Below are 11,737 nucleotides of genomic sequence, written 5' to 3' on the forward strand. Positions count from 1 at the left end.
CCAGCCAATATATTTTATAGAGGGAAAACTGATGCCCAATAATGCTAGGTAACCTTATCCAGGTTCCACACCTCCTTAGTGGGTGATCTGTAACTTATCCAGTAATATATGGAAGTTTTCAAGAATTGGATGATTATTATGGACATATAATGTGGAATTTTTAAAGTTATAAAATAGAAAGGAGATTTTCTCAATATTGTATTTCTGAGTTTGTCTATGACCAGCCTTACTAATCTATCACAGACTGGCACAGAGGAAAAAATTAACTGGCAGTAAATACCTAAGGATATCAAAAATTTCCATCAAAGGCTGGCTTAAAACAATCTGTTCTGCTGTATTATTAGAAACTTTTGAGTGCTTAAGCCCCAATGCAATGTCCTTTGATGGACAGTGTCCCCTTCACTTTAACACTCACTTAATACTTCCTATAACTCCCTGTTAGGCAGGATTTCTCCACCTTAGCTCTGTTGATATTTTGGGCTGGATGATTTTTTGTTATGGAGGCAGAGCTCTCCTGTGCATTGTAGGATATTTTACAGCATCCTTAATCTCTATTTACCATAAGCCAGTAGCATCTGCTACCACTGCCTCCTGCCCTAGGAGGTGTGACAACTGCCACTAAATGGATAAACAGTGGGAAGGGAAATCCAAGAGGGCTTGGAAAAGTTTAGAAATTAATACTTGTGTAAGAGCATGGCCATTGTTCATTTGTAACCAGTTACCAAGTCTTTGATTACATGACCTCTGTGGCTTTTATATAAGGCAGTCATTTATTTTATATAAACAAAGCTGAAAAAGAAGGCTTTTAGTTGCCAATTTGAAATACTTTCCCAGAAATTTACAAAATCATCTCTAGATTAAAAATTCTCAAATATATTTTATATAGAATGGGCACTTTTTTAATGAAACCTGACATTTAAAATACCATTGAATTCAAGTGTCTTCCTCTCCTCCCAACTCACACTTTGCCTCGTGGTAACTTGACACTAGTCTGATCACTTATAATATACACATATATTAGTACTTGTAAAGGCCTTTCATGTTACACTTCACCCTGGAGCAAATTTTCATAGACAGGTTATCAATTCTATAAACAATGGAGTTTACAATAAAAATGCTAATAAAGCTCTAAGAAGATGTGCCTTGGTGACCTACTTACAATATTTTCTTTGAAAAATGACAGGCAATTTGTATGCATGGTTTCTTTATTGAGTCAGATTTTGGTACTTCTGATGAAGACATGTACCTTAGTATATATGGTCAGCACTTTTTTCTAAGTCACGATTCAATGAAATTGCTTTTATTGAATATTAAAGTATAATTATTCAGAAACTCATAAAACTACAAGGAATTTGTTAAAGAGCAAGTAATCCTGTTTTTCTGGACTGTTAACAAGCTTAATCCTCTGTGTGCCTGGCAGCTTTTCCTGGACCCGAAATGGTACTCATTTTGACATAGATAAAGACCCTCTCGTCACCATGAAGCCTGGCTCAGGAACCCTCACAATCAACATCATGAGCGAGGGGAAAGCAGAGACCTATGAAGGAGTCTATCAGTGTACAGCCAGGAATGAACGCGGGGCTGCGATTTCTAATAACATTGTCATCCGTCCATCCAGTAAGTCAGACCTGTTCGCTGAACAGGACCCTTTGTAAAGTCTGGCTCCAACACCAGCATCTGTTACATCATCCAAATAACCCTTACAAGAAGGCAGTGGCACTGATGCCAGCACTCTGACTTTATTTTGCATGAAAATCGTCACCCTTTTCCACTTTTCCCATTTCGTCAGCCTAATGTTTTGCCAAACCAGTGTGTCTTTTGTAGAAGTCCAGAATAAATCACCAGGGGTAAGAAAAATGCTTCTTCCTCAGATTGATCTAATCATTGATTTCTCCTGAATCTTATGTATAAGCATAGTTCATATAGTCAGATGGAGATAAATTCAATATAAAATGGGTAATTGAGGTATAAGTGTTACTTCTTTAAACATTTTTTAATTGAAGTATGGTTGATGTACTTTATTATATAGGTTATATGTATATAATACAATGATTCACAATTTTAAAGGTTATACTCCATTTTTTTTTGGAGTTTACTTCTTTTTTTATTTTTTATTATTATTATTTTTTTACTTTACAATATTGTATTGGTTTTGCCATACATCAACATGCATCCGCCACGGGTGTACACATGTTCCCCATCCTGAACCCCCTCCCACCTCCCTCCCCATACCATCCCTCCGAGTCATCCCAATGCACCAGCCCCAAGCTTCCTGTATCCTGCATCGAACCCGGATTGGCGATTCATTTCTCATATGATATTGTACATGTTTTAATGCCATTCTCCCAAATCATCCCCCCCTTCCCTCTCCCACAGAGTCCAAAAGACAGTTCTATACATCAGTGTCTCTTTTGCTGTCTCACATACAGGGTTGTCGTTACCATCTTTCTAAATTCCATATATATGCGTTAGTATACTGTATTGGTGTTTTTCTTTCTGGCTTACTTCACTCTGTATAATAGGCTCCAGTTTCATCCACCTCATTAGAACTGATTCAAATGTATTCTTTTTAATGGCTGAGTAATACTCCATTGTGTATATGTACCACAGCTCTCTTATCCATTCATCTGCTGATGGACATCTAGGTTGCTTCCATGTCCTGGCTATTATAAACAGTGCTGCGATGAACATTGGGGTACACGTGTCTCTTTCAATTCTGGTTTCCTCAGTGTGTATGCCCAGCAGTGGGATTGCTGGGTCGTATGGCAGTTCTATTTCCAGTTTTTTAAGGCATCTCCACACTGTTCTCCATAGTGGCTGTACTAGTTTGCATTCCCACCAACAGTATAAGAGGGTTCCCTTTTCTCCACATCCTCTCCAGCATTTATTGCTTATAGACTTTTGGATCGCAGCCATTCTGACTGGCGTGAAATGATACCTCATTGTGGTTTTGATTTGCATTTCTCTGATAATGAGTGATGTTGAGCATCTTTTCATGTGTTTGTTAGCCATCTGTATGTCTTCTTTGGAGAAATGTCTATTTAGTTCTTTGGCCCATTTTTTGATTGGGTCGTTTATTTTTCTGGAATTGAGCTGCAGGAGTTGCTTGTATATTTTTGAGATTAGTTGTTTGTCAGTTGCTTCATTTGCTATTATTTTCTCCCATTTCCATTTAAAAATATTATAAAAATTGGTTATATTTCCTGTGTTATGTAATATATCCTTGTAACTTATTTTATGCACAGTAGTTTGTAGTTCTTAATTCCTTCCCCTATATTGCCTCTCTCCTCTTCCCTCTTCCCACTGGGAGCCACTAGTTTGTGAGTGAGTATATGTCTGTGAGTCCACTGCCGTTTTGTTATATTCACATAAATATATATATTTATATATATTCACAATATATATATAACAATATAATTTGTTATATTTTTTAGATTCCACATATAAATGATATCATCTGTTTGTCTCGCTCTGTACAAAGAGACCCATTTCACTTATCACAGTGCCCTACAAGTCCATCTATGTTGCTGCAGGTGGCAAATTTTCACTCTGTTTTATGGCTGAGTAATATTCCACTGTGTGAAAGGGAAAGTGTTAGTTGTTCAGTCATGTCTGACTCTTGCGACCCCATGGACTATAGCCTACCAGGCTCCTCAGTCCAAGGAATTCTCCAGGCAATAGTACTGGAGTGGGTAGCCATTCCCTTCTCCAGGGAATCTTTCTGACCCAGGGTTGAACCCAGGTCTCCTGCATTGCAGGCAGGTTCTTTACCATCTGAGCCCCAGGGAAGCCCAATATTTCATTATATGTCACACACACACACACACAACTTCTTTATCCAGTCATCTGTTGATGGACACTTAGGTTGCTTCTGTATCTTAGCTATTGTAAATAATGTTGCTATGAACATGAACATTAGAGTGCATATATTTCTTTAAACATTTTTATATCAAAATTTCACTGGAAACAGAGTGGCCTCATCATCTTCATATTATTGTAACTCTTTTTGCAATAGTCAGTACATCCTCTCAACAGCCCAGGAACATGTATTTAAAGAACAGTGGCCATTTGAAAGTCTGATCATTTTTAAAGCTTTTTTCAATTATGTGTATAATATTTGTTCTTTACAGAACAAATCAACTACAAATGAACAAAAAGGAAATGTAAAAATTGTTCACGAATCCTTTCATTCAAGGAAATTACTGTTTTTTATATTTTTACCTAGGCAGATAAGTGTGTACATATTGAAAACAAACTCATTCTGAATTTGTAACCTTTTTGGCTTATCTACATATCATGTTTATTATATTAATCTTATACTTATTGTTTAACTGTCTTTATACAACATCTAACACTATTTTATTCAAAAGTATAGCTTTACCATTATTTCTTTCACAAATCTTTTTACATATATAAATGTTTTTTGTTCTTTTGTGAAAAGTATGCTTTTAACAAAATCATTGTGTATCTTCAAGGATTTATTTAATGTAAATTCTTAGAAATGGACTTGCTGACTTAGAACTTATCCTATGAATATCATTTTTTGAAAAATTTATCTTAATTTCCAAAAATTCCAAGTTACTATTTCTCTACAAGTTTGGTTTATCTTTCTTTATAGTGCTTTTTTTGTTTTCCAGTGCAGAAATAACTTAGAAGTTATTATTTTATTTTATTAGGGTCACCGTTGTGGACCAAAGAAAAGCTTGAACCAATAATACTTCGAAATGGCCAGTCTTTGGTCCTTCCCTGCAGACCACCAATTGGGTTACCACCACCCATTATATTCTGGATGGATAATTGTAAGTTTTAAAAATATGAACTTTCTTCATGAGTCTTATGATTATTGGCGATCCAAGTCAATGATTACCTCCTGTGATTCATAAGATGTTTATACTTTTTTTAGAGATGCTCAGAAAACAAATCACATATCATTTCATTCATTTGCTCTGTTTTATTGAATACCTACTATGTACCTATTTACCTTGATTCATAGACCTAACATTCCAGGTTCCTATGCAAAATTGTCCTTTACAGCATCGAACTTTACTTCCATCACCAGTCACATCCACAGCTGGGCATTGTTTCACTTTAGCTCAGCCTCTTCACTCGTTCTAGAGCTATTTCTCCACTCTTCTGCAGTAGCATATTGGGCACCTGCCGACCTGAGGAATTCATCTTTCAGTGTCATATCTTTTTGCCTTTTCATACTGTTCATGGGGTTCTCAAGGCAAGAATACTAAAGCAGTTTGCCATTCCCTTCTCCAGTAGACCACATTTTGTCAGAACTCTCCACCATGACATGTTGGTCTTGGGTGGCCCTATACAGCATGGCTCATAGTTTCATTGAATTAGACAAGGCTGTGATCCAAGTGATCAGTTTGGTTAGTTTTCTGTAATTGTGGTTTCCATTCTGTCTGCCCTCTGATGGATAAGGATAAGAGGCGTGTGGAAGCTTCCTGATGGGAGGGACTGGCTGTGGGGGAATCTGGGTCTTGTTCTAAAGGGTGGGACCAAAGAAGAATCCCTTAGAGGAAGTGGAGTAGCCCTCATAGTCAACAGAAGCATCCAAATGCAGTACTTGGGTGCCATCTCAAAAACAACAGAATGATCTCTGTTTGTTTCAAGGCAAACCATTCAGTATCACAGCAATCCAAGTCTATGCCCCAACCAATAATGCTAAAGAAGCTGAAGTTGAACAGTCCTATGAAGACCTACAAAACCTTCTAGAACTAACACCCAAAAAAGATGTCCTTTTCATCATAGGGGACTGGAATGCAAAAGTAGGAAGTTGAGAGCTACCTGGAATAACAGGCAAGTTTAGCCTTGGAGTACAAAATGAAGCAGTACAAAGGCTAACAGGCTTTTGCCAACAGAACACACTGATCATCACAAACACCCTCCTCCAATAAAACAAGAGACCATTCTACACATGGACATCACCAGATGGTCAATACCGAAATCAGATTGATTATATTCTTTGCAGCCAAAGATGGAGAAGCTCTATACAGTCAGCAAAAACAAGACTGGGAGCTGACTGTGGCTCAGATTATGAACTCCTTATTGCCAAATTCAGACTTAAATTGAAGAAAATAGAGGAAAACACTAGAACTTTCAGGTATGACCTAAATCAAATCCCTTATGATTATACATTGGAAGTGACAAATAGATTGAAGGGATTAGATCTGGTAGATAGAGTGCCTCAAGAACTATGGAAGGAGGTTCATAACATTGTATGAGAAGCAGTGATCAGAACCATCCCCAAGAAGAAGAAATACAAAAAGGCAAAATGGTTGTCTGAGAAGTCCTTACAAAGAGCTGAGAAAAGAAGAGAAGCTAAAGACAAAGGAGAAAAGGAAAGATATATCCATCTGAATGCAGAGTTCCAAAGAATAGCAAGGAGAGATAATAAATCCTTCCTAAGTAATCAATACAAAGAAATAGAGGAAAACAATAGAATGGGAAAGACTAGAGAACTCTTCAAGAAAATTAGAGATACCAAGGGAACATGTCATGCAAAGATGGGCACAATAAAGGACAGAAACAGTATGGACCTAACAGAAGTAGAAGATATTAAGAAGAGGTGGCAGGAATACACAGAAGAACTATACAAAAAAGATCTTATTGACCCGGATAACCACGATGGTGTGATCACTCACCTAGAGCCAGACATCCTGGAGTGTGAAGTCAAGTGAGCCTTAAGAAGCATCACTATGAATAAAGTTAGTAGAGGTGATGGAATTCCAGTTGAGCTATTTCAAGTCCTAAAAGATGATGCTGTGGAAGTGCTGCACTCAATATGCCAGCAAAATTGGAAAACTCAGCAGTGGCCACAGGACTAGAAAAGGTCAGTTTTCATTCCAATCCCAAAGAAAAGCAATGCCAAAGAATGCTCAAACTACTGCACAATTGCACTCATCTTATACGCCAGCAAAGTAATGCTCAAAATTCTCCAAGCTGGGCTTCAACAGCACATGAACTGAGAACGTCCAGATGTTCAAGCAGATTTAGAAAAGGCAGAGGAACCAGAGATCAAATTGCAACATCCATTGGATCATAGAAAAAGCTAGAGAATTCCAGAAAAAAACATACTTCTGCTTCATTGACTACCCTAAAGCCTTTGACTGTGTGGATCACAACAAATGGGAAAATTTTTAAAGAGATGGGAATACCAGACCACCTTACCTGCCTCCTGAGAAATCTGTTTGCAGGTCAAGAAGGAACAGTTGGAGTTGTCCAGTCCCCAATTTGGACTGGATCTGAATTAGGAAAGGAGTATGTCAAGGCTATATATTATCACCCTGCTTATTTACCTTATATGCAGAGTACATCATGAGAAATGCTGGGCTGGATGAAGCACAAGCTGGAATCAAGATTGCCAGAAGAAATATCAATAACCTCAGATATACAGATGACACCACCTTAATGGCAGAAAGCAAAGAGGAACTAAAGAGCCTCTTGATGAAAGTGAAAGAGGAGAGCGAAAAAGCTGGCTTAAAACTCAGTATTCAAAAAATGAAGATCATGGTATTCAGTCCCATCACTTCATCACAAATGTATAGGGAAACAATGGAAACAGTGACAGACTTTATTTTCTTGGGCTCCGAAATCACTGCAGATGGTGACTGCAGCCATGAAATTAAAAGATGCCTGCTGCTTGGAGAAAAAGCTATGGCCAACCTAGACAGTATATTAAAAAGTAGAGACATTACTTTACTGACAAAGGTCCATATAGTCAAAGCTGTGGTTTTTCCAATAGTCGTATATGGATGTGAGAGTTGGACCATAAAGAAAGCTGAGTGCCAAAAAATTGATGCTTTTGAACTATGGTGTTGGAGAAGACTCTTGAGAGTCCCTTGAACTACAAGGAAATCAAAACAGTCAATCCTAAAGGAAATCAGTCCCAAATATTCGTTGAAAGGACTGATGCCGAAGCTGAAACTCCAATACCTTGGCCACCTGATACAAAGAACTAACTCATTGGAAAAGACCCTGATGCTGGGAAAGATTGAAGGCAGGAGGAAAAGGGGATCACAGAGGATGAGATGGTTAGATGGCATCATGGACTCAATGGACATGAGTTTGAGCAAACTTTGGGAGTTGGTGATGGACAGGGAAGCCTGGCGTGCTGCAATCCATGGGGTCGCAAAGAGTTGGACACAACTGAGCCGCTGGACTGAACTACCATGTACCAGGTGCCTCTCTAAATAAACCAAAGATCCTGCTCTCACTGAATTTATGTTCATTGCAGTGGGAATAAAAGGAAGGAGAGAAAGAAGCAGACTGTAAGTGTATTTGGAAAATATGCATCAGTTGACAGTAAGTGCTATGGACAAAAATAGGCAGAGTTTTGAGCAGAAACTTACAGGAATTAAAGAGTAGGCAGACCTTCACTATCTGGGTGGAAAGAGAAAACCAGTGTAAGCCCCAAGGACAGGTGCATCCCTGGTGTGTGTGAAAGCAGCAGGGAGGCCAGTGTGGCCAGGCTGACCAATCCAAGGGTGACAGGCAGAGAAGAGGTCGGGAAAATCCAGGGACTCAGTGTGTAAGACTTTGGCTTTTGCTTTCAATGAAGTAGAGAGCCATTGAAGGAGCTGCTTCACCTGACACAGAACGGATAGTAAGAACATCACTTCGGTTCATGTCTGGAGAATAGAGAGGACAGAAAGAAGAAAAGAGCAGCCTGTTAGGAGGCCAGTGCTGTGATCTGGACAACAGTTGATGGGAATTCTGACTTGGGTAGTAGTAGTCGAGTGGGTAAGAAATAGTCAGATTCCAAATATAATTTCAAAGTCTCTTCCAGGATTTTTTGGGATCAGGATGGAGGCATGAGAGAGCAGAATCAAAGGTAACCCCAAAGACTAAGACTGAACAATTGGTAAAATGCAGTTGCCCTTTCCTAAAACAGCAGAAGCCCATGGAGGAAAGGAAATAAAACTGTTCCAAATGTTTTGTGTCTTTTTATTGTTTTTGTTATTTTATCCCCAGTAACAGCTAATATTTTTTAGTTAATTTTTTATCTTATATTGGAATATAGTTGATTTGCAGTGTTGTGTTAATTTCAGGTATACAGCCCAGTGACTCAGTTACACATATACAAATTCTTTTCCCATTTAGGTTATTACAGAGGATTGAGCACAGGTCCCTGTGCTATATACAGTAGATGCTTGCTTATCATCTATTTTATATACAGTAGTAACTATAGCTACTTAGGCATTTAGTGCCTAAGTGCCTGTCGCTTGGCTAAGGACTACATGAGTTATCTCATCCATTCTTTACAGCAGCCCCAGGAGGCAACTCAGATGACTTCACTTTTTAGGTGAGGGAACTGAGGCACAGGGAAATGAAGTCATTCATTAGTCATTATAACGTCTGTCCACCCCTTCTCTAAACTTAGGGGATTGTTTGTTGCTCTGCTCTCCTACCCTTCCAAGCCTCCCGTTAGCATGTTACTTTGGAGGTAGCATGTGTTTCTGCTTGGAGACTAGGAACCAGGGTTTTGAATGCAAGAAGCCTGGGAGGCATCCTTGTGAAGGTGTCCAGCGAGTTAGAGCTTCATGAATCAGAAGAAAGATTCAGGGCTCTTTCCAGCCATTCGTGGATGTTAGTGCAGAGATGCTTCTTAGAGTCAGAGTCTGGAGAAGAGAATTGAGGGAAGAAATGCAGGTGATGAAGGACACAGCCTGGGGGCTGAGACCAGGGCCCTCCTGGGGCCAGACATTTAGGGAGCAAAGAAAAGCAGATGAGAAAGAGCAGTGGCTTCAGTAAAAAGAAAACAGAGAAGAGGAGCTATCCCCAGAACAAGGGGAAGAAAAAGGGCCAAGAAGACAGAATATCAGTCGTTTCAAACACTGCTGAGAGATGAGACAGCTTCCAATCTGATCGAGAAATAACTATTGAATTTGGCAACATGGGGGTTGCCATTGTCCTTGACAGGAATCCTTTGGGTGGAATGGTGGGAAGGGTTGAAAATACTTGTGGGGAATACATTCTATTCTCAGTGACTTGATTTCCTCTGAAATCACAAGCTGTTCACATTACAGAAGATAAAATTTAGCTTTCACATTTCATTTCCATTTTCGACTCTTATATGAAATCACTCAGAGAAGGTATCACAGAGAAGTGGAAAATATATATATAAATGGATAAATGGACAAAAATATTTTTCATACGATTATGTAATAACTTTTACAGATTTTGAAAGCATAAGTAACCAATCAAGTAGAACTGAGTGATATCTACGGTTTAGAATAACAGTATCCAACTCTCACTGCCAAAGTGAAGCCCAGTAATTGGCTTTTGCTTCTTATTCAGAAATGATGACTTTTCTGCTTCATAAAGAGATGTTTACATGTGAAGTCTCAGAATCATCTGAATACGAAACTAACTTATTTTCATATCGCACTGCTGGTTATGTCATTTCCATACATTTTAGGCCGTTGACAATGCCTCTGGATTTTTCAAGTGAAATTGCATCTAGGTATGAGAAAAAAATTCAGATATGTGTAGCATTCTCCTGGCAAGATGACCTTACCAAATTATTCCTATCTGCATACATTTTTTCCCCAATGCAGTGCAAAGGAATTCAATGGGGAAAGTGTTCCCACCCTCATAAAATCCCATTCCCTTTCATTTGATCTCCCAACACTAATCCACAATAAAATACAGCAGGAGAAATGAAAGAAGATAAATATATCCCTATCTTTACCTCTTTGCAGTCATAAAATAAACATACATTATTTTTCTGAGTTATTTTTTAAAACAATTCTTTCCCTGGTTAGTGACTTCAAACCATGAATTTACAACCGCCAACCAAACCCCCATCCTGACCACAAACTTGGCTCACATGGTTAACCGGCATCCTTTCAAAGTCTGTCTCCAGATTTCCCTGCCTTCTCCCACCCAAGGGAGCTGCAGGCTTCTACCCATCATTTTGCATTTCATGATGATTGGGTAGGGTACCTGCTGCTGGAGGAACATAGCTGTTTGACTCAGACTGAGAAATCCTCCTCCCAGGAGATGTTAACACTTGGCCGGAGGCAACTGAGAGGTGCGATTTTTCCTAGTTCTGTCACTTCAGAGCTGAAGCAGTCTCCCAGTGAACTGAGTCAGAAGCCTCAGGAAGCATGCTAGCCAGCCAAGTGTAAGTTCACACACAGATCAGTGGTCCCACTTCCCTGAGTCCTTCATCTCCTTAGAAAATCTCCCCTCCTTTCTTAAGGCTAGACATTTCCTTGGACCTGAGGGGAAGTCTGTTGTTAAATGTGAAACTGGGAAGTCACAGTGCTGCTTGTACTCATTTAATTACAGAGATTCTATGAAGGACCAGGTGCATTTTCAGGGCTACAATAGTAGCCCAAGCAGATGACGGTCTCTGCCCTTCTGGAACTTAAATTCTAGTTCAGGGAGATGGGCTATGAGCCATACACACGACAGGTAAAACACACTGTATGTGAGAAGGTAATTGGTAACACAGAAAAGAAAAGATAGAGGAGGTGAGGCACGCTGGGTGTGGGGGGGCCTCTGAGGCACACATCTGCATCGTTAAATCAATGTTGCACCCTGCTGTTAATTGCCTATTTGCTGCCTGATTCTCCAGTTAGATCCCTATCCTGGACTCAGACAAGGCAGGGACCTTGGTCCGTCTGACACTTTGTCCAGGGCCTAGGTCATCACCATCAGATGCTCTCACAGTATTGCGTGTCTGACTGTGTATGTAGATGCAACCCAAGTTAACATC

The 11,737-nt window shown here is 39.3% G+C and overlaps 1 protein-coding gene across 6 annotated transcripts in view; it reads left to right on the forward strand.

The window, feature by feature from the left end:
- The window catches only part of NRCAM (neuronal cell adhesion molecule), a 320,887-nt gene that overhangs the window by 233,770 nt on the left and 75,380 nt on the right, over positions 1 to 11,737 (forward strand). For all 6 annotated transcript variants that reach the window (XM_070369605.1, XM_070369599.1, XM_070369603.1 and 3 more), the window contains 2 exons: positions 1,421 to 1,617; positions 4,677 to 4,799. In XM_070369605.1, coding sequence (XP_070225706.1) covers positions 1,421 to 1,617; positions 4,677 to 4,799 — 320 coding nt within the window. The remainder of the gene's footprint in view (positions 1 to 1,420; positions 1,618 to 4,676; positions 4,800 to 11,737) is intronic.

The sequence above is a fragment of the Bos mutus genome, chromosome 4 (assembly GCF_027580195.1).
Source record: "Bos mutus isolate GX-2022 chromosome 4, NWIPB_WYAK_1.1, whole genome shotgun sequence".
Lineage (NCBI taxonomy): Eukaryota > Metazoa > Chordata > Mammalia > Artiodactyla > Bovidae > Bos > Bos mutus.